General features: G+C 63.7%; 3 protein-coding genes and 2 non-coding genes across 5 annotated transcripts in view; all 5 read right to left on the minus strand.

Moving 5' to 3' along the window:
• Positions 1–15,576, minus strand: part of BAZ2A (bromodomain adjacent to zinc finger domain 2A) — a 29,508-nt gene extending 13,932 nt beyond the window's left edge. Inside the window, exons 1-20 of the mRNA XM_059491282.1 lie at positions 15,355–15,576; positions 12,394–12,531; positions 10,446–11,039; positions 9,737–9,904; positions 8,637–8,822; positions 7,793–8,035; positions 7,648–7,708; positions 6,692–6,800; positions 5,518–5,619; positions 5,235–5,445; positions 5,090–5,151; positions 4,950–5,015; positions 4,675–4,866; positions 4,334–4,588; positions 3,304–3,518; positions 3,136–3,210; positions 2,251–2,413; positions 1,284–1,343; positions 1,071–1,206; positions 391–974 (exon numbers count right to left, since the gene is read on the minus strand). Of these exons, the coding sequence (XP_059347265.1) occupies positions 391–974; positions 1,071–1,206; positions 1,284–1,343; positions 2,251–2,413; positions 3,136–3,210; positions 3,304–3,518; positions 4,334–4,588; positions 4,675–4,866; positions 4,950–5,015; positions 5,090–5,151; positions 5,235–5,445; positions 5,518–5,619; positions 6,692–6,800; positions 7,648–7,708; positions 7,793–8,035; positions 8,637–8,822; positions 9,737–9,904; positions 10,446–11,039; positions 12,394–12,529 (3,618 nt within the window). The 5' untranslated portion in view covers positions 12,530–12,531; positions 15,355–15,576. The remainder of the gene's footprint in view (positions 1–390; positions 975–1,070; positions 1,207–1,283; positions 1,344–2,250; positions 2,414–3,135; positions 3,211–3,303; positions 3,519–4,333; positions 4,589–4,674; positions 4,867–4,949; positions 5,016–5,089; positions 5,152–5,234; positions 5,446–5,517; positions 5,620–6,691; positions 6,801–7,647; positions 7,709–7,792; positions 8,036–8,636; positions 8,823–9,736; positions 9,905–10,445; positions 11,040–12,393; positions 12,532–15,354) is intronic.
• Positions 15,577–16,029: 453 nt separating this feature from the next.
• LOC132085718 (basic proline-rich protein-like) lies at positions 16,030–17,197 on the minus strand. Its single transcript, XM_059491151.1, has 3 exons — positions 17,184–17,197; positions 16,258–16,961; positions 16,030–16,124 (listed from the first exon to the last, which is right to left on the minus strand). Exons 1-3 carry the CDS (start codon positions 17,195–17,197, stop codon positions 16,030–16,032), a joined length of 813 nt encoding a protein of 270 aa, XP_059347134.1.
• Positions 17,198–17,212: 15 nt separating this feature from the next.
• On the minus strand, positions 17,213–20,674 carry ATP5F1B (ATP synthase F1 subunit beta). The gene is made up of 10 exons (XM_059491289.1): positions 20,487–20,674; positions 19,682–19,864; positions 19,218–19,392; positions 18,944–19,065; positions 18,526–18,710; positions 18,275–18,433; positions 18,067–18,189; positions 17,771–17,983; positions 17,481–17,682; positions 17,213–17,402 (listed from the first exon to the last, which is right to left on the minus strand). Exons 1-10 carry the CDS (start codon positions 20,626–20,628, stop codon positions 17,305–17,307), a joined length of 1,602 nt encoding a protein of 533 aa, XP_059347272.1. The 5' UTR covers positions 20,629–20,674; the 3' UTR covers positions 17,213–17,304.
• LOC132085886 (small nucleolar RNA SNORD59) lies at positions 18,788–18,862 on the minus strand. The gene has a single exon (XR_009420306.1). It is a non-coding gene; the product is annotated as a small nucleolar RNA SNORD59 (small nucleolar RNA).
• LOC132085887 (small nucleolar RNA SNORD59) lies at positions 19,577–19,650 on the minus strand. Its single transcript, XR_009420307.1, has one exon. It is a non-coding gene; the product is annotated as a small nucleolar RNA SNORD59 (small nucleolar RNA).
• Positions 20,675–21,818: the final 1,144 nt, after the last annotated feature.

A 21,818-nucleotide genomic window follows, 5' to 3' on the forward strand; every position in this document is an offset into this window, starting at 1 on the left:
CTTCAACCCCTCAATCCCACAGCCTCCTAATGCTACAAACCCAAATTCTTCAGCCCCTCAACCCCACAGCCTCTCAATCCCAGAGCTCCCCAAACCCTGCAGCCCCTCAAACCCACAGCCCCCAATCCTGCAGCCCCTTAATCCTACAAACCCCAATTTTTCAGCCCCGCAACCCCACAGCCCCCCCAAACCCTGCACCCTTCCCACCCCAGGAGCAGTGTCCCTTCTCCCCAGCCCATCAAAAGCAGCAGGACTGACCCCACCCTGTCCCACCAGGTCACACAGGGGGTCCCACCCCACACCCTGCAGCCCCCCAGGGTGAATCCCCCTCCCCATCCAGCCCCTCGGGTTGGGGTGCAAGTGCTGGCTGCAGCCCCCCCAGCCCTGTACCTGCCGTGCTGAGCCCTTGGGGGGCTCCCCCCTGCTCTGGCTGCGGGGGGCTGCGGGGGCTCGTGGCGAGGGCTCGGCCGAGGAGGTAGCGAGGGGGGCTCGGTCGTCGCAAGGCGTGCGGGGCAGCAGGTTAAACCAGGGCCCTCTCTTTGCCACGGCCTCCTGGGCTCTCTCCTCTTCCTCCTCCTCCTCTTCCTCCTCCATGGGGTCCGAGGGGGCCTCGGTGAGCCCCGTGTCCCCTTTGCCAGGGCTGCTGGCCGGGGTGAGAACCGAGTCCTTGAGCAGGGACGACTGGGTCTGGCTCAGCCAGGACAGGAACGCCGACTGGCTCAGGTCGTGCTGGCTCTGCCCCAGCGGCTCTGGCTCCTCCAGGACGCCGTTGATGGGCACTGGGCAGGGCTGGCAGGGCTGGCAGGGCTGGGCCAGCTCCTCTTTGCTTTTCCGGGGCCTCCCACGGGCACGGGAGGCCGAGGTCGGGCAGCTGGTGCGGCTGGCGACGGGCACGGCGGCCGGCTCCTCCTTCACCGGGGACACCAGCGGGGACATCTTCTCCTCAGGAGGCTCCTGAGGCACCACCTCAGCTGCTGTGACAGCAGGAGGACGAGCAGGTGAGCTGTGGGCTCCTCTCCCAGCTGTTACAGTTGTTTTTCATCCCCCCAGAAAGCTCCTTCCCCACTCACCCTCGGCGCCCTCCACGAAGATGCCGCCCAGGTGGGGCAGGACCCAGTAGCGCCTCCGGAACCGGTCCTGGCCCAGGGAGGCTGCACGAAGGGTCTGGGAGGAATGGAGCAGCTTCTTGCGGAAGAACATCTGCCTCTGAGGAGAGAAGGGGGCGGTGAGGGGGCTGCAGCCCCCCAGAAGGGCTGAACCCCAACCCTCCAGCACCAGCTCACCTTGGCCAGCTTCTCAATCTGCCGCTCCAGCTCCGGCACGCTGGATGTAGACGTGTCAACCTGGGAAAGGGTCTCAGTTATCCCAGTGTGACAATCACCTCTCCTTTCCCCCTCCCTTGCCCCTGCTGAGTGCTGTCCATCAATCTTGGCATTCCAGAAGAACAAAGTTCAAAAGAGGCCTCTCAGCCCTGGGGGACATTGGGCCATCCAGGTGTCCTTTGTCTCCTAAAGACTTCCCCCTCCTGTACCTGGTTGGTGGGATCCCTACCCCTTCCCTGCCCCTCTCCCCGGGGTTAAAAGGAACAGCAACCACGGGCTCAGGGAGTTCTGCTGGAGCTGTTGCTGCATTCAGAGGCCTGTGGGCCACAACAAAGCTCTGCATCCAAACCCTCCAGCAGAACCGACTCCTTTCCTTCACCATCGCCTTAAAGCTTCTCCACCAGGGTAAACCTGAGCTCCTGCAAGCCTGGACCTGTCCCAAGCACCCAGCTGCAATATCCAGCTGGCCAAAGGTATCTCTGAGGTGAAACCACCACAGTTGCCACCCTTGGTCAAGCAGCAAGGGCTGGACAAACCCAGGCACGTTCCATCCAGCTATATTGGTATTTAATTCCTATATATTGGCACCCAACGTAGGGCAGCTCCATCCTGGGGATGGATCAGTCAGGGAAGAGACCCCTGAGGTGGCACCCTCACTTTTGCTGCAATATCCAGCCAGCCAAAAGGTGTCTCTGAGGTGAAACCACCACAGCTGCCACCTTTGGTCAAGCAGCAAGGGCCAGACAAACCCAGGCATGTTCCATCCAGCTATATTGGTATTTAATTTCAATATATTGGTATTTAATTCCAATATATTGCCGCCCAATGTAGGGCAGGTCAATCCTGGGGATGGATCAGTCACAGGGAAGACACCCCTGAGGTGGCACCCTCACTTTTGCCCCCCACAACAGAGCCTGGAGCACCCCACCTCCTCCTCCCTGCGGGATCTCCTCCCTCGGGTCTCCTCCTCCTCCTCCATCTCCAGCCCCATGTCCTCGGTCAGGCGGGAGCTGCGCCGGCGCCGCCCGTCCTCCAGCCCCGTGATCTCCGACTCAGGACGGCCTGTCTTCTTGGCCAGGGCGACCTTCAGCCTGCCAGGACACAGGTGGAGGTGTTGGCTACCTGTTCTCCCTGACTTTTTAAGATTTTCTAAGCCTTCTGATGTTTATATTCTTGTAGCAAACTTTGTCACATAGAAAATTATAAAATATTCTGCTTTGGAGGGAGACCCACAAAGATTATCATACCTGGTTCTCAGCCCCCTAATCCTACAAACCCCAATTTTTCAGCCCTCCAACCCTGCAGCCCCTCAATCCCACAGCCCCCTAATCCTTCAAACCCCAATTTTTCAGCCCCTCAATCCCACAGTCCCCTAATCCTATAAACCCCAATTTTTCAGTCCCCCAACCCTGCAGCCCCTCAATCCCACAGCCCTCCAATCCTAAAAACCCCAATTTTTCAGCCCCCCAACCTTCCAGCCCCTCAATCCCACAGCCAGATTCTCACACACTCTCTGTAAATAACTTATTTTGCATTCTTTTATGGAGGAGGAGAAATCTGATGGACTGTTTGTCCAGTGTCATTGGAGAGGTGGCCCTTTCACCCTCCAATCCACTGTCACTTTTGAAAATCTATAAATGTTGGGAGTCAGAAAGTAAACTTCCCTTTTTCTTCACCTTGAGAGCAGCGTTGTGTGCGCTCGTGTTATTTTGTGTCCTAGTGACACAGAGACGTCCCCCTGCCCACCCTGAGGCACCTGGTCACTCAGAGGGGATGATGATGAGGCTGAAAGCAAAGCCCCCTCCCCACCAACCTGCGCAGTCGCCCCTCAATGATCCACTTGTTCTTCCTGTAGTTGGCCATGCTCTCCAAGGTCTTGTCGATCTCACTGCACAGCAAGAGATGGACATGGCTCCAGCAAACAGGATCCACTCCAACACTTCAAATTAAAGGATTTTCCTGCCCCCCAAACCAGCCCCACCTGATGATGAGGGCGCTGCTGTTGAGCTCGTTGATGAGGAAGACCAGGATGGAGGCCTTGAGCTCGGGGGGCAGCGCCTGGAAGGGTTTGGTGCGCAGCCCCTCGCACAGAGCCGCGCCCGCACCGTGCGCCGTCAGGAAGCAGCGCAGCACCTCCGACACCGTGTCCCTGTTCAGGCTGATCTCCGACACCTTCTCCCCCAGGATCTTCAGGGACTGCCCAGAGCAAAGGGAGAGGTTTGGGGAGTGCCCTCATTGCCCCCAAAGGGGTTTATCAGGAGGGGGTTCCTGCCCAGAGGTGCTCCTGGCACAGGGATGGATGGGGGGACACCCCAAAAGATGCTGGGGGTAAGGAGGGGGATGGCCAGATGTAAGAAGAAGAGGGAGAGCAGCAAATCCCAAATTCAGGATTCTCTGTTCTGAGTTTTTCAGGCACTGACATCCCCAGAGAGGGGAGGGGGGAAAGGAAGAAAGCGAGAGAAAAGGTAAGGAAAGTGAAAGCAGAAGTAAAAATAAAAAGTGGTGGGGAAAAATGGAAGAAAAAGAAAGAACAAAGGGAAAATGAGGGAAAGAAGAAAAAGGGGAAAGAAAGGTTTAGGGAGTCTCCTCCTTGCCCCCACAGGGGTTTGTCAGGAGGGGGTTCCTGCCCAGAGGTGCTCCTGGTACAAGGATGGATGGGGGGACATCCCAAAAGATGCTGGGGGTGAGGAGGGGGATGGCCACAGGCAAGAAAAGGGAGAACCCATTTCTTACTCAGGACAAAGAATCCTAAATTTTAATCCCAAATTTAGGATTCTTTGTCCTGAGTTTGGTAGCCCCAGTCAGGGGAAGGTGGTGAAAAAGGGAGAAAAAGAGAAAAAAGGGAAGGGAAGGGAAGGGAAGGGAAGGGAAGGGAAGGGAAGGGAAGGGAAGGGAAGGGAAGGGAAGGGAAGGGAAGGGAAGGGAAGGGAAGGGAAGGGAAGGGAAGGGAAGGGAAGGGAAGGGAAGGGAAGGGAAGGGAAGGGAAGGGAAGGGAAGGGAAGGGGTCTCACCTGGCAGTAGGGTGGCAGCCCCGGGTCGCACAGCGCCGCCTGCAGCAGCCTCACCAGCAGGTCCTGCAGCTGCCCCACGCCAGGGGCCACCCCCAGCAGCCCCTCCTGCAGCGCCCCCAGCGTGGGCACGTCCCGGGCTGGCTCCAGCCCCAGCACCTTCCCGTAGCTCTGCAGGAACTCCACCACCGTCAGGCAGTCGGAGAAGGCACGGCTGGGCAGGACCAGCCCCGGGATGCGGGAGAAGGCTGGCAGGGGCTGTGGATCAGGGAGAAGAAAGGAGAGGTCAGAACCAGCTGGTGGCTCCTCGGGGTGACATTTCTGAGCCCCCCAGCATGGCCCACCTGGTGGTCCCCCAGGCACATGTCCTCTGTGGGTTTCTTCATCTCCTCCAGGATGAGCTGCTGCCGCCGCCGCTCCTCCAGGCGCCGCTGGGCCAGCAGCCCCTTGTCTGCCTTGCGAGCCCCTTTGGCCTTCTTCTCCTTGGGCCTGGCCTTGTCCTTGCCCTTCTCTGCCTTCCCCTTCTTCTCCTTGACCTGAGTCAGAGCCCAGATAGAAAAAGGTAAGGGAGAAAATCCATTTTTCATTTTTCATCTCCTCCCTCTGCCCACGGACTCACCTTGGATTTCTTCTTGGCCTCCTTGGTCCTGGGGGCTTTGGCCTCCTGCTTCTGCTTGTTCTTGGCCTGAGGGGGGGACAAGACCTGCTCAGGGACCCCCTGCACCAGGGAAAATCCCCCCCAGATCCCCATACCCGCACCTTCCGCCTCATTTTCTTCTTGATCTTGCTCATTTTCAGCTTGTCCTCCTCGCTGAGCACCTCTGGAAGGGAGCACAGAGCGGACATGAACCACGATCCCACCAAGCTGCGAGGAGCCTCACACAGGGGATGGAAAGGGGGTTACCTTGTGCTTCCAGCCTCTTCAGCAGCCGTGCATCCGTCTTGCTGAGCAAATCCACCATCCTGACCTTGGGTGGGCGGCCCCTGCCCCGTTTGGTGGCCGGGGGCTCCTTGCCTTTGACCTTCTCGGCGTTGCGGGGCCGGCCGCGCTTGCCCGTGATGGCCTGGATGCGCCCGGGGATCTCCTCGGGGCTCAGCTTCACCCACTGCATGCCCTGTGGGGCACACGTTGGGGTCACCCGTGGGCACAGGAAGGGGTTGGGGGGCACAGCAGCCCCCATACCCACCTCTGCAGTGTCCCTCTCCTCGTAGAAGTCTCCCACGGGCATGCGGGGGCTGAAGCTGAAGTGCTCGCGCCGCACGTCCTGCACCATGTTCCTGCTCAGGTACTGGGGACAGCGAGGAGGAGGAGGAAGGTTGGGAGGAAGGTCAGTGGTTCTGAGTTCACCACAGCCTCCATCAGCTGCAGTTCTGAGCTTTGGGGGGGTTCTGGTGGGTCAGAACTGGCCTCCTCCCCCATAACTCCCCAAAAATGTCCCAAATATTCAAAATACCCCAAATGTCCCAAAAGAGCCCAAATATTCCAAATATTCTGAATGTCCCAAATATCTCAATGACCCCAAATATCCCAAATGCCCCAACTATCCCAAATACCCCAAAATATTCCAAATACCTCAAATATTCCCAAATGTCCCCAAATATTCTCAAATATTCTAAATTTTCAAATACCCCAAATGCCCCAACTATCCCAAATACCCCAAAATATTCCAAATACCTCAAATATTCCCAAATGTCCCCAAATATTCTCAAATATTCTAAATTTTCAAATACCCCAAATGCCCCAAAATATCCCAAATGCCCCAAGTACTCCAAATATCCCAGATATCCCAAAATCTCCTAAATACCTCAAATATCCCCAATATTTTAAATGTCCCAAATCCTCCAAAAGTCCCTAAATAGCCCAAATCCCCAAATGCCCCAAAACAGCCCAAATACCCCAAATATTCTAAATATCCCAGATACCCCAAAATAGCCTAAATACCCCAAATATTTTAAATATCCCAAATCCCCCAAAAGTCCCAAAATATTCAAAATACCCCAAATGTCTCCAAATATCCCAAATGTCCAAAATACCCCAAATATTCTAAATATCCCAAATCCCCCAAATGCCCCAAAATATCCCAAATACCCCAAACATTCTAAATGTCCCAAATTCCCCAAAATATTCCAAACACCCAAAATATCCCAAATACCCCAAAATATTTTACATGTCCCAAATGTCCCAAAATAGCCCAAACACCCCAAATGTCCAAAATACCCCAAATATTCTAAATATCCCAAATCCCCCCAAGTGCCCCAAAATATCCCAAATACCCCAAACATGCTAAATGTCCCAAATACCCCAAAATATCCCAAATACCCCAAACATTCTCAAACATTTGGTGTCCCCAGAGGCGGTACCTTGATGACCTCCGGGAATTGCTTCATCCTCTTCCCGCAGGGGCCGTAGTACCAGGTCTCACCCTGCCAGCGATGGTTCCCCTTCTTGATCCGCACCTCCCGCCTCCACCTGGGCACGGCAGCGTCACCCGGGGCCGTGGGGCACCATGGGGAGGGGACAGGGCCAGGGACAGGATGGGGAGGGGATAGGACCGAGGGGACAGCACCAGGAGACAGGATGGGGAGGGGATAGGACCGAGGGGACAGGGCGAGGGACAGGATGGGGAGGGGATGGAGAGAGGGGGAGGATGGGAAAGGGGTGGGGACAGGATGGGGAAAATTTCAGGAGCAGGATGGTGGGAAAGGGACGGTAGTTTTAGGGGCAGGATAGGGACAGGACAGGGATAGTTTAAGGAGCAGGATGGTGGGAAAGGGACGGTAGTTTTAGGGGCAGGATGGGAACAGGACAGGGATAGTTTCAGGAGCAGGATGGTGGCAAGGGGACGGTAGTTTTAGGGGCAGGATAGGGACACAAAGGGGACAGGATGGGGATGGTTTCAGGAGCAGGATGGTGGGAAGGGGACGGTAGTTTTAGGGGCAGGATTGTGGGAAGGGGACGGTAGTTTTGGTAGTATTTGAGGCAGGATGGGGAGGGGACAGTGCCGGGGACAGAGCAGTGGGAGGGGTTGGGGATGGGGACAGGATGGGAAAGGGATGGAGAGAGGGGGAGGATGGGAAAGGAGGTGGGGACAGGGGCAGGATGGGGAGGGGATGGGGACACGAGGGGGACAGGACGGGGACACGATGGGGATAATTTCAGGAGCAGGATGGTTGGAAGGGGACGGTAGTTTTGGTAGTTTTTTGAGGCAGGATGAGGAGAGGACAGTGTCGGGGATAGAGCTGTGGGGCAGAACGGCCAGAGGGGGACAGGAACAGGACAGGGGAAAGGGAACAGGCTCGGGGGCCACCCCACGTACCCGTGCTGCAGCGGGAAGCGCACCTCCTCCTGCGTGGCGATGCGCCGCCGAGGGACATCACCTGCGGGAAGGGGACAGAGGGGACCATGGGCCGGCGGCCGGGGGGCACCGGGGGGGTCAGCCCGGGGCTGGGGGGCGGCCACACCTGCACCCGAGGCGCTCAGCAGGGCCGGCTCCTCGCTCTCTCCCTCTCCCGGCGCGGCCGAAGTCTCCGGGCAGCTGTCGGCAGCCTCCTCCTCCTCCTCTTCTTCCTCCTCCTCTTCCTCCTCCTCCTCCTCCTCCTCAGCAGACGGGGCCGGCGAGTCCGGCTCCAGCGGAGGGTCGAGCTCCAGGGACCCCGAGTCGCGCAGCCCCGCGTGGTCGCCGCTCTTCAGCTCGCCGTCGTCGCCTGAGGAGCCAAGGTCAGGAACGTCACCGGACACGTCACCGGGGCCGCGCGTCCCCTCCCTCCCTGCGCTGCCCGGGGGCCTCGCCGGTGCCACCGAGACCCTCATGGGGCATCCCTGGTGGGGAACGAGACCCCCATCTCCGTGGGGCTCACGGTGCATCCCTCGTGGGGAACCGGGCCGGTGGGGTGACCCCCGTGGGGCGAACGGGACATCCCTCGTGGGGGACGAGACCCCCATCCCCGTGGGGCTCACGGTGCATCCCTCGTGGGGAGCCAGGGCTGATCCCCGTGGGGCTTACGGTGCATCCCTCGTGGGGATCGAGATCGGTGGGGTGACCCTCGTGGGACTAACGGGACATACCTCGTGGGGAACGAGACCCCCATCCCCGTGGGGCTCACGATGCATCCCTCGTGGGGATGGAGACTGTTGGGGTGACTCCCGTGGGGCTCACGATGCAGCCGCCGTGGGGAACGAGACCCCCATCCCCGTGGGGCTCACGAGGCATCCCTCGTGGGGAATGAGACCGGTGGGGTGACCCCTGGTGATCCCTCGTGGGGAACGAGACCCCGATCCCCTCCCGGTGTGGGGGGCAGCACGTACCGGGCAGGGCGGGCGGCGAGCCGGGGGCCTGGAGCAGCGGGGCCGGCGAGGGGCTGGCGGGCAGCAGGCTGAAGGGGCCGGCGTGGAGTGGGGGGCTGGCAGCCAGGTCGGGGGGCTCCTCCAAGGGGGATTTGTCGCTCACCAGCTGCGAGTCGTCCATCGCGTACAAATCGCCCGTGCCGGGGTCTGGGGAGGGGGGCGAGCACCAGGGTTGGGGGCGCACGGAGCAACATCTCCGCTCAAGGGGGAATGGGGTGTGTGTAGAGTGGATGGAAAGGCTCCGGCAGCAGAGGGGTTAAAAGGGGTTTGGGTACCCCCCCCCCTTCCCCCCCCCCCCTTCCCCCCCCCCCCCCAGCTCCGCCTCCTTCTCCTCCTCTGGGAAGCGGAGGAGCCCAAAATGGCCGTGGCGATGCTCAGCAGCGCGGAAGTTCAGGCGCTGAGTAACCGCCTCGTCACGGAGCTGGGAAGGACGGGAAGGAAGGACGGGAAGGAAAAGCCGGCAGCGAGCCGGGGACGCGGGCCCGCCCCTGCCTCGGGAGAGCGCCGGGGCCACCGCAGCATCCCCACAGCCACAGCATCCTCACGGTCACCAACACATCCCCACGGTCACCGCATCTCCATGGCCACCAACACATCCTCACGGCCACTGCAGCTTCCCCACGGCCACCGCGGCATCCCCACGGCCACAGCATCCCCATGGCCACCACATCTCCACCAGCCCATCCCCACGACCACGGCATCGCCACCGCCACCACCCCATCCCCACAGCCAGCACAGCATCCCCACGGCCACCGCAGCATCCCCACGGCCACCGCAGCATCCCCACGGCCACCAACACATCCCCACAGCCACCAACACATCCCCATGGCTACAGCATCCTCACGGCCACCACTGCATCGCCAGGGCCACCAACACATCCCCACCACCACAGCATCTCCACCGCCCCATCCCCATGGCCACCACAGCATCTTCACGGTCTCCACCCCATCCCCACGACCACTGCAGCATCCCCACCACTACATCCCTAAGTGGGGACCGACAAGAGCTGGCACTGCTTCCCACCCAGGGAATTTTTGTGCCCCCCTTGACATCCCCCCTACCTCTGGCCAGGGACTCGAAGGGCTCCAGAGGGTCCTCGCTGAGGATGTGGGTGTCCTCCAGCCGTGGGGCGATGGGTGATGCCTCCCCCAAGCACCCGCTGGCCCCCTCCGGCCCCAGTGACCCTGTGCCAGCGGCTGTGGCCCCATTGTAGCTGCAGATCTTCAGGTCTGAAAGGAGCAATCGACCAAAAACAGATCCTGAGATGTGATGGAGACAGAGCTGGGGGGGATCCCCACTGCTGGTGGTCACTGTGGTGGGACAGCCAGCCCTCCATGGCATGGCGTGGTGACACCCAGCCTGGTTTTATGAGATCCCAATGCCTGCTCCAAGCTGTGACCGACCAAATCCCATTCAGGACACTGGGCAGGGGTGTCAGAGCAGCTGAGATTCCCCAAGAACACGATGCCCATCTCCACCCCAAGAAACACGATGCCCATCTCCACCAGGATTCACCACCCACCTTCCAGGGCCCCAGAGCTCTGCCAGCCCCTCAGGGCTCCTACCTGGCATGGGGTGGTGACACCCAGCCTGGTTTTATGAGATCCTAACACCTCCTCCAAGCTGTGACCGGCCAAACCCCATCCAGGACACTGGGCAGGCGGGTCAGAGCAGCTGGGATTCCCCAAGAACACAATGCCCAACCCCACCAGGATTCACCACCCACCCAGGACTGCATCCCAGAGCTCTGCCAGCCCTCAGGGCTCCTACCTGGCTGTGCCTCCTCCAGCTCCTGGCTGCCCACCAGCCCACCCCCATTCTCCGTGATGGTGCTGGTGGTGCTGGTGGTGCTGGGCATCTCTTTGGCTGCACCCTCAGCGTCTCCCTGGCTGGGCTCTGGCTCGTTTGGGAAGGGCTGCGTGTCCGAGCTCAGCACAGACGAGGACTGACCCGTGGTGTAGAACCCCTCAGGCCCATTCTGCATCAACTCAAAGCTCTGCTCGTGGAAGGACTCATAGAGCTCCTGCGAGTCAAAGCTCAGCCCCATGGGCACCGTTGCGGTGCCGTTGCCCCACAGCTCCTGCCCGCCTGCCCGCAGGTTGGTGCCGTGCCCCGGGGGCGAGACCGGCCGGGACCCCCCGGCCACGCCGTTGAGGGGGAACTGTCCGAGGTTGGGAGGGCCTCCCCCGTCCTTGAGGCCACCAGCAGCAGCACCGGCGGGTGTGTAGGGGGAGTAGTCCCACAGGCAGTCGTAGGGGCGGAGGGGCTGGGCCCCGGCGGCAGCGGAGCCGGGTGAGAAGGTCCCTGAAGTACCGGGGTGGGATACAGTAGAGAAGCCATTGACATTCATGCCCCCGTTCAGACCTGAGGGAGGAAGCACAGGGAGCTCAGGGCTCTCTCCAGCGGGGCTGAGGATGGATCAATGGCCAGGCAGGGCAGCTGCCAAAGCCATGCTCTTGTGTCCCCCTTCTCCATGGCTGGAGAGAAGGGGGGAAGCTGCACGGTCCCCATTTGCCAAAGCGGCTCTGCCATGGCACCGGGCCAAGCACCGTGAGGTCTCTCCAATGGGTTTCAGGATGGATCAATGGCCAGGCAGGGCAGCTGCCAAAACCTTGCTGGTGTCCCCTAACCCTCCCTATGCATGGAGAGAAGCAGGGAGGAAGGGAAGGGAAGGGGGGAGATGCACGATCCCCATTTGCCAAATCGGCTGTGCCAGCACCAGGCTGAGCACCGTGGGGTGTCTCCAGTGGGTTTAAGGATGGATCAATGGCCAGGCAGGGCAGCTGCCAAAGCCCTGCTGGTGTCCCCCCTCCCCATGCCTGGAGAGAAGGGGGGGGAGCTGCACAATCCCTGTTTGCCAAACTGGCTGTGCCAGCACAGGGCTGAACACTGCAGAGTCTCTCCACTGGGGTTGAGGATGGATCAATGGCCAGGCAGGGCAGCTGCCAAAGCCCTGCTGGTGTGCCCCCCCTCCCCATGGCTGGAGAGAAGCAGGGAGGGAAGGGGGGGGTTCACGGTCCCCGTTTGCCAAACCGAGCGCCGCAGGACGCCGGGGATTAGCCGAGCTTGGCAGGGCTGTGCGGGATCAGCTGAGCGGCCAAATCCACGCACGGCCCCGGGGCTGGCACGGCCGCTTTTCTAGGCCAAGGCGGCGGCGGGGACACACAGACCCTGGCCCTGGCCCCCCGCGCTGGAGCTGCTGCTGGCCATGGCCCCTCCAGCCCTCTGTCCCTGCAGCCATCCCATCCCTCTGTCCCTTCAGCCCTCCCATCCCTGTGGCCCCACAGCCACCCCGTCCCTGCAGCCCGTCCATCCCTGGGTCCCCTCTGGCCCCACAGCCCTTCCATCCCTGCAGTCCCTCTATTACTGTGTCCCCTCTGCCCCCACAGCCACCCCATCTCTCTGTCCCTGCAGCCATCCCATCCCTGTGTCCCCTCTGTCCCTGCAGCCCTCCCATCCCTGTGTCCCCTCGGGCCTCACAGCCCTCCCATCCCTGTGTCACCTCCAGCCCCACGGCCACTCCATCCCTGCAGCCCCTCTATTCCTGTGTCCTCTCTGTCCCTACAGCCCCTCCATCCTTGTGTCCCCTGTCCCTGCAGCCCTCCCATCCCTGTGTCTCTGCAGCCCCTCTGTGTCCCCTCTGTCCCTGCAGCCCCTCCATCCCCGTGTCCCCTCTGCCCCACAGCCACCCCACCCCTGTCCCCGTGTCCTCACTCACTTTTCCCTTGCTGGGGGAAGCCGAGCGTGGAGCTGTGGGCGAAGGGGGAGTCCCCTGAGGCAGGCGTGGGTTTCGGTCCTGAGGCAGCGGGTGCAGAGGAAAGGCCAGTGAAGTTCAGGTGGTTGTTTGTTTCCATTTCTGCACGGGGACAAGATGGGGTCAGTCACTGGTGAGGACTGGGGTGGCCAGTGTGGTGACCCTCCCACCACTGACCTGTGGTGACCCACCCACCTCTGACCCTCCCTTTGTGCTCCCCAGCCTGGGGAGGGTGACAAGTGACACTGAAGCTCCCCAGGACTGAGATGCCACCTGGCCCAGGCCCAGCCACCCCAGCTGGACGAGCTGCCACCTGCTTGAGCACAGCCTGTCACCCCAGGGACAGCCATCACCTCCAAGGTGTGACCACTGTGTGCCACCATCCCGTGGCTACTCCAGGATCCTCGTGAAATTCATCCCACAGGAACCCTCCAAACAGCCCCTCAAACCCGAGGCCACAAGGAGGGATTCTAGTGACCTTCATCCCCCAGGAACCCCGCACATGTTCCCTCAAACCTGGGATCCTGGTGAATTCATCCCCCAGGAACCCCAAAGGCTCCCTCAAATCCGAGGCCTGAGGCCACAAGGGGGGATCCTGGTGACCTTCATCCCCCAGAAACCCCAAATGTTCCCTAAAACCCTAGGCCTGTGGCCGAGGAGGGATCCTGGTGAAATTCATCCCCCAGGAACCCCTCAAATGCTCCCTCAAACCCAAGGCCACAAGGAGGGATCCTGGTGAATTCACCCCTCAGGAACCCCTCAAATGCTCCCTCAAACCCAAGGCCACAAGGAGGGATCCTGGTGAATTCATCCCTCAGGAACCCCAAATGCTCCCTCAAACCCGAGGCCTGTAGCCCAGGAGGCATCCTGGTGACTTTAATCTTCCAGGAACTCCAAACCTAAGGCCACAAGGAGGGATCCTGGTGAATTCATCCCTCAGGAACCCCAAATGCTCCCTCAAACCTGAGGCCTGGGGTTCAGTAGGGATCCTGGTGACCTTCATCCCCCAGGAACCCCAAATGCTCCCTCAAACCCGAGGCCACAGGGACAGATCCCGGTGGGTCCATCCCAGGATAGGACATGAGGGAACTGAGGGCACTGAGGCCCTGCAAGCCCAGCAGATGAGCACGGAGCCCCAGTGGTGTTGGGGACCCACAGGGACACCCCAGGGTGGTGTCACCCCCGGCTGTGCCACACTTGCCACCATCCAAGGCGTCACCGAGCTCCCCGGAAGGGCCAAGGCCGCCGCGCTCGGCGCTCGAGCAGCAATGGTTGGCACAGCCCGTGTCGAAACCCCGATTTCATCACACCCTCAGCTGGTGCCCTGGCAGGGCCGCAGGGGCCACCAAAGCCTGGCCAGGGCCACCGGGTGATTCATGCACCGGAGGAACCCGTATGGGCGGTGCCGCCGCCGCCACAATCCTGGACAAACCAGGACGGACCCGGAGCCGCCTCCCCCGAGCCCTGAACCGGCCTATGGCCTGAGCCAGCTGGAACCCCCGGGCCTGGGGACACCGTGGGGACACCGGGGCTGGAGAAGGAAAAACCTTTTGGGGCTGGATAAGGAAAAGCCTTTCCGGTCCCACCCCGTGTGTGATGGGCCGGCCAGGAAGGCGGCTGCCTGCCCTGGAGGTCACAGCAGTGCCAGGGCCACCAAGGGCTGTGCCAGGGCCACCGAGGGATGTGCCAGGGCCACCGGGGCAGGTGGAGGCTGCAGGTGGCACACGGAGGTGGACTGGGATGGTTTGGGAACATGAGGAAGGGACTGAGGGAAAATGAAAGCAAAGTGGGAATGTCAGCCTTGCTCCAGGGTGCCAGGCCTGGCAGAGGGCAGGGCCAGCCTTGGCATGGCTGGGAGCTCGGCCAGCGCCAGGACATTGGTCATCCATGGTCATCCACAGCCACCCAAGGCCATTTGTCACCTCCCACCCTCACCGGGGCTCCTGTTGTCCCGCTCCCCCCGCCCTGAGCGTGGAGCTGAAACTGGGCCACGGTGAGAAACCGGAGCTGGGCAAGGTGAGGAGGGCGAGGGGCAAGAGAGCCTCGGATGGCAGCACCGTGGGTGACAAGGTGGGCACCGAGCTGACCCCGCCACACCGGGCACGGCCGACGTGGCAGCGCTGGGGACACCCGGTGGCAGCGGCACCACCGGGCCCTGGGATCCCCACAGGGACACCGGGGCCGGGGCTGTCCCCGGGAGCTGAGCTGGGGAGGGGGGGACAGAGCTCCCGGCTGAGGGGGAACCGCCGGTGCCGTGGAGCCGGTGCCGTTCCCCGGTGCTTCCCCGGTTCGGTGGCACCGGGAGGCCCCGGGAGGCCCCGGGAGCGTGACGCGACCTGATTAAAAAGGACGTTTCAAAAACAACGAGACGCAACAACCGGCTGCCATTTCCCGGCCACTTCCTGCGGGCACGGACACACCGGGGGGACACGGGACCGGTGTCCCCCCGGTCCCTGCGGCAAGGACACCTCCATATCCCTCGCCGGTTCTCCGGGGATGGGGGGCTCGGTGTCCGCTGCACGGGGGTCCCGGTCCCGGTGGGGCGGGGGGGACACGGCCGGGCGGTACCGGAGGGAGCTCCGGGACGGGGCAGCGGGAGAACCGCACCGGGCACTGGGAACGGGGCTGGAACTCCCCGCGGGTCTGGGCCCTTGGCCGCTGCACCGGGAGGGGAGCGGGGGAGTCACCGGGAGCCGGTAACGGAGGAGGAGGAGGGGGGGTCAGGCCATGGAACCGGGATGCGCAGGGGGAAGCGGGGGGAGAGCACGGCGTCTCACCGAGGTCAGCAAAGGGGAGCGGAGTGCCCCCGCCGCCGGGCCCAAACCGCCTCAACCGACCCTCCCAGCCCCTCGCTGCCTTCCCCCGGGGCCGTTAACGGCCCGTTACCGCCCGGGCCTCCCCCTTTCCTCCGCCGCGACCCCGCACCTGGCAGGCGGCGGCGCGGGCCCGGCTCAGGCGGCGTGGGGCGGGGGACGGCTCGGCATGGCGCGGCCCCTCCGCCGCACCGGGCCGGGCCCCTCCGCTCCGATCCGGTAACCAGGAGCCGGGCCGCGGACAGCCGAACCCGCGGCCGCGGCAGGAAGCGCCTCGCGCCGCCGGGCGGTCCCGGGACCGCCCCCGTCCCGTCCCGTCCTCCTCCTTCCCCCCCCACCCCCCCCTTCCCCGTCCCCTCCGCCTCCCCCCACGCCCCGCACGTCACGGCGGCCGCAGTGGCGTCACCGGGAGCGGCGCCGCCGTGGCGTCACCGGGGGCGGGCGCGCGCCCACGTGGGAGGGGGATCCCCGCCCCCGGCGGGGTCAGGGCGGGGGGAATCCCCACGCGGGGACGCCCCCCCACCCCCCTACCCCTGGTTCCGGGACCCCCGGCTTCCCCCGGGGCTCCCCCAGCCCGTACCGGCACCTCCCGGGAACGTCCCCCCGTTCCCCCCCCCGCGCGCTCTCCCGTTCGTTCCCCCCCTCGCTCCCCGCAGACCCAGCTCGACCTCCGGGAACGGCGGCGCACCGGGGACCGGGACCCCGCACGGTACCGGTGCTGCCCGGTTCGGCCGCGGGGACACCGGCGCCCCCCAGCTCCCCCCGGCCCCCGGGATCCCCAGTGACGTCACGCGGCACCGGCCGGGCCGCGCTGCGCAGGGCCCGGGAGCGACACCGGCTCCGGGGGCGGCGGGGGCAGAACGGGGTCCCGGTGCGGGGGGCCTGTCCCGGTACGGCCGCAATGGAAGGCGGAGGGGGGGGTGGGGGGGTGCCCCTTCCCGGTGCGGGGCAGCGGAGCCGGTGCGGGGTTCCCCGCCTGGACGAGGCGCCCGGGGGCTTGGGGAGGTCCCGGTACAGAACCGGGGGTGCCGGTACAGCTGGGCCGGTCTCAGGGGGTCCAGGTACAGATGCGGGGGTCCCTCTACAGCCATCCCAGCCCCGTAGGGGTCCCGGTAGGTCCCGGTATCCCCGTCCGCGGGTCCCGTCCTGCGCGCTGCGTACCTGGGGGGGCGGCGGGGGCGGCCCGCAGCAGCCCCGGTGCCCGCCCGGCCCGGTGCGCTGCGGTGCCGGTGCCGGTGGCGGAGCCGGGCGGGGCGCAGGTGCTCCCGGCCCCGCGTGATGTCAGCGACCGCCGCCGCCCCCTCCGCCACCGGGGCCGTGCCGCCATTTAAAGGGACCGCCACCCTCCGTGGGGTGGGGGGGGATGGCGGGGGACACCCCCCAAACCGGGGCCGCACCGCGGGACCACCGGGGGACACCCCCGTGGGAACACCCCCGGGACCCCGCTGCTCCTCCGGGGGGTTGAGCAGGGCCCGGCACCGGGGGGACACCGTGGGGCACCGGTGGAGCAGTGCAGGGGGTTGGTCGGGAGTTGGGGGTGGTCCCGGTACCCTCGAGGGGTGTCCCCCAGCCCCGCACCGAGCGAGGTCGGGCCGCAGCGGCCCCTCGGGACCCCGGGGACAAAGTGGCAGCTGCTGGGGCAGGGCCGGGCCGGGGCGGCTCTTTGTGCTGCGAAATGGTGGAGCTGGAACGGCGCGGGGGGGCGGGGGAACGACGGGACTGGGACGGACAGACGGACACAAGGCTGGGCACCAGCATCTGTCACCACCCCGGGCTGTCCCTGCAGCGGAGAGAGGAGGGGGCTCCTCCCCTCTTGGAGACCCCACAGGACAAAGGGGAGCCCCCAGGGCTGGGGGTCCCTGCAGTGGAGCAGAACCCCTCCATGGAAGAGATTCTGGGGGGCTCCCAGGACTGGGGGGACCCACCCAGCAGCCCCCCAACAGCAGGAGCCACATCACACAAAGCCTGCAAACGTTTTCAGCAATGTTTTATTGGAAATGTTAAATACTGGGGGTCCGGCCCCAGCGGAGCCGGGGATGTTGTGGGGGTGTTCAGGGGGGGCTCAGGCGTGTTCCTCTGCCAGCTTCTCTGCCTTGGCCACCGCCTCCTCGATGGGCCCCACCATGTAGAACGCCTGCTCAGGCAGGTGGTCATATTCACCTGGGGGGATAAAACGTGTCAGGAGGGGCGTGGGAGGCTCAGCCAGGCACCCCCAGACCCCTCTGAGAGCCATCTCACCTGCCAGGATCTGCTTGAAGCCCTTGATGGTCTCTTTGAGTGGCACCAACTTGCCCATGTGGCCGGTGAAGACCTCGGCCACCTGGAAGGGCTGGGACAGGAAGCGCTGGATCTTGCGGGCTCGGGCCACCGTCAGTTTGTCCTCCTCGGACAACTCATCCATGCCCAGGATGGCGATGATGTCCTGCAGTGACTTGTAGTCCTGGGGACAGGGGGACACACAGGGGGTGAGCGGGCAGAGGTGATCCCCCCACCCAAACACCCACCTGAGGGAGGGGCTGCCCCCTCACCTGAAGGATTTTCTGCACACCCCGAGCCACGTCGTAGTGCTCAGGCCCCACGATGTTGGGGTCCATGATACGAGAGGTGGAATCCAGGGGGTCCACGGCAGGATAAATGCCCAGCTCAGCGATGGCACGGGACAACACCGTGGTGGCATCCAAGTGGGCAAAGGTGGTGGCAGGTGCAGGGTCAGTCAAGTCATCGGCTGGCACGTAAATAGCCTGGGGACACAGAGGGGAGGGGACAGTTGGTGCCAGGCAGGTGGCACAGCTCCCTGGGATGCTGAGGGAGGTCCTGCCCTCACCTGCACGGAGGTGATGGAGCCCTTGCGTGTGGTGGTGATTCTCTCCTGCATGGTGCCCATGTCAGTGGCCAGCGTGGGCTGGTAGCCCACAGCTGAGGGGATTCTGCCCAGCAGGGCTGACACCTGTGAGGGCACAGAGCGTGAGGGACACAGCACGAGAGGCTGGGCAGGTGGGGGACAGGTGAAATGTCCCATGGCCAGCACAGACCTCGGAGCCAGCCTGGGTGAAGCGGAAGATGTTGTCGATGAAGAGCAGCACGTCCTGACCCTCCTGGTCCCTGAAGTACTCGGCCACCGTCAGCCCTGTCAGGGCCACCCTGGCACGGGCGCCCGGGGGCTCGTTCATCTGCCCATACACCAGGGCGACCTGCGGGTGGGACAATGGGGTCAACACGGTGGCACTGCCACACCTGGCACTAGAAGCTCCCCTGCTGACCCTCCCTCAGGGTCTCTGCACACCTTGGAAGTGGCATCTTTGAGGTTGATGACCCCAGACTCGATCATCTCGTGGTACAAGTCGTTGCCCTCGCGGGTTCTCTCGCCCACGCCGGCGAACACCGAGTAACCACCGTGGGCCTTGGCCACGTTGTTGATCAGCTCCATGATCAGCACAGTCTTGCCCACACCAGCACCTCCAAACAATCCTGGGAGAAGGGGAAATAAAGGTTCTGCTGAGCCCCAAGCCGGCCTGGCTGCCCACAGGCTCTCCCTTCAGCTCTTTCCTCCTCAGATATAAAAAGCGTTGCTTCAGCAAGCTCAGGAGAACGAAAGTCATGGGGTGAATCATCAGTGAAGGAAAAATTCCCCAGAGGAACTGCTGGAAATCCCAGAGGGACCATCCCCAGACCCAACCCCTGCTCTGGGGGTATATACGTACCAATCTTGCCACCCTTGGCATAGGGAGCCAGCAGATCCACAACCTTGATCCCTGTCACCAGGATCTCCTGCTCCACGCTCATCTCCACAAACTCAGGGGCCTCGGCGTGGATAGCAGCAAACCTGCAGCAGGAAGAAGAGAAGAAGGGGGTGGGCAGCTGCTCTGAGCCCCCCCACCTTGGGGGCCGGCAGGGGACAGTCCCTGCTGTGACCCAGAGGAGCCAGAGCCACCTCCCTGCTCACACCTGGGTGCCCTCCAGCCCCTCAGCACTCACTGTTTGGTGGTGATGGGGCCCCTCTCATCGATGGGTTCCCCAATGACATTCATGATCCTGCCCAGGGTCTCAGGGCCCACAGGGATGCGGATGGGAGCACCAGAGTCCAGAACTTTCTGTCCTCTCACCAGCCCTTCCGTACCGTCCATGGCAATGGTGCGCACGGTGTTCTCCCCTGCCGAGGCCCAAGGACAGCACGGTCACCACAGCATCCTCAGGCTGACCCTGGGGACAGCTGCTGGTGGCTTCCCCAGGCCCTGCCAAGGGCACACTGTGCTGGGAAAAGAACCAAGAGGAGCAGCCAGGAATAAAATAGCCCTGAGGAAAACTGAGCCGTGCAGCCCTCGGGCAGCCATTTTCCTCCTCAGATTGAAATCCTTGGCTTCAGCAAGCTCAGGAGAACGAAAGTCATTGAAAACATCATCACAGGAGGAAACCCCCCTCCCATATCCCCAGCTGCTCACCCAGGTGCTGAGCGACCTCCAGCACCAGCCGCGTCTCCCTGCCCTGCACCTCAAGGGCGTTCAGGATGGGGGGCAGCCCCTCGTCGAACTGCACATCCACCACGGCGCCGATGACGGCCACGATGCGGCCGGTGGAGGAGCCGGCCTTGGCCGCGGGGGCTGCCTGGGCGGCATAGTCCCGTCCTGTGGTGGGGAGAGAGGGACGAGTCAAGGTCGGCCGGGGCACGGCAGCTCCGGGTGCGTAGATGGGGCTGCCCTGCAAGCCTTGGGGTGTGCCCGAGACCCCTGAACCTCCCTGGGTGCACGCAGGACCCCCTAAACTGACCATGGATCCCACAGCCCGCTCGGTGCAGCATTAACCCACCCAGGCCCCTCCTCGGTGCGGCTGGGACCGATGTGGGAGCACCCGGAGCCCCTCAGCTCTGCCAGGACCCCTTGAACCCCCTCAGTGATACCACAGCCCTCTCAGTGCTGCCAGAACCCCCGATCCTCTCAGTGATACCTGGACCCCCTGACCTCCTATGCGCTACCAAAGCCCCCTGAGCCCCCTCAGCGCTACCAGAGCCCCCTCAGCGCTGCCAAGGCCCCCTGAGCCCCCTCCCCTCAGCGCAGCCAGGACTCCTCCCCCGGTACACCCGCAGTCCCTGCAGCCCCCCCCCGCCCATCCCCGGAGCCGCAGCTCCTCTGCCGCAGCCCATCCGCTCAGCACGGCACACCCACCCCGGTACCGGGGCCTTAAGCACCGGAACCCCGCGTCCCCCACCCGCGTAGGCCCCAAGGTGACCCCGGCCCGCCCCGCACTCACGCGCCCCGACGGCGACAGCCGGGGCGGCCCCGCGGCTGAGGAGCAGCGGGAAGAGATCCCGGCCCGGGGCGGCCCCGCGGGGCAGCAGCGGCCGGGCCGCGGCGGCGGCGGCGGCAGCGGAACGACCCGCGAGCCCCAACATGGCGGCGCCGACTGAGCCCCGCGTCCCGCCCGCCCCTCACGGCCCCCGCGGGGCGGGGCCGCCGAGCCGCGCGTCACCGCCGCACCGCGCGCCCATTGGCTGCTTCGCGGAGAGGCGCTGCGTGAATTCGCGCTCTCATTGGTCACCGCGATGCGGCGCTCGCGCTGCGCCTAGTCGCGATTGGGTTGTGGATCCATCAATCAAAACGCGCTGCGGTCTGATAGGGTGGCGCAGTGGGAAGGGGCGTGTCCCGGGCGAAGGTCAGCGGAAATGGCGGCGCACGTGTCCCGCGCTTGTCCTTGGGCGGGCGCCGTGACCGCGGCCGAGGCCGCACCGGGGCCGTGACGGGCCCGCTCCACCCCCGGTCACAGCACCGCCCCCAGGGGCCTCCCCTCACCGGGCCCGTGCCCGCCCCGCACGGCCGAGGGTCACAGCACCGCCCCGCCCGGGCACCGTATCCGCCTCACGGCTCCGGTGTCGCTGTAGAGCCCTCGGGGCCGCCCCGGTGCACCGGGCTCTGCCTTCTCCACGAGGGCAAATCCCCACCCCACTGCTCCCCCCCGGGGATCTGGGGACCGCCGCAACATTTCTGTGCTGTACCCCGAGGGATGGGGTCCCACCGGCCTAACCCGCCTGAGGGGAACCGGATCGCTCGTCCGCAGTGAGAGGGGATCCCACCCCACTGATCCCCCCAAAAAGGGGATCCCACCCCACTGATTCCCCCAAAAAGGGGATCCCACCCCACTGATCCCCCCAAAAAGGGGATCCCACCACACTGATCCCCCCAAAAAGGGGATCCCACCACACTGATCCCCCCATAAAGGGGATCCCACCACACTGATCCCACACACAGGAGGATCACACTCCCCAAAGAAGGGGATACCACCCCACTGAACCCCCCAAAAATGGGGATCCCACCCTACAGAACACCCCTAAAAAAGGGATCCCACCCCACTGAACCCCAAGAGGATCCCACCCTACTGACCCCTCCCAGAAGGGGATTCCACCCCAGTGACCCTCCACTGAAGATCCCACCCCACTGAACCCCAAAAAAGGGGATCCCACACCACTGATCCGCCACAGAACATCCCATCCTACTGAATCCCCCAAATAAGCAGATCCCACCCCATTGAACCCCAAAAGAAGAGGATCCCACCCCAAGTGCCCCCCCAAAAAGGAGATCCCACCCC

This window comes from Ammospiza nelsoni, chromosome 32, assembly GCF_027579445.1.
Source record: "Ammospiza nelsoni isolate bAmmNel1 chromosome 32, bAmmNel1.pri, whole genome shotgun sequence".
In the NCBI taxonomy this organism is placed as follows: Eukaryota; Metazoa; Chordata; class Aves; order Passeriformes; family Passerellidae; genus Ammospiza; species Ammospiza nelsoni.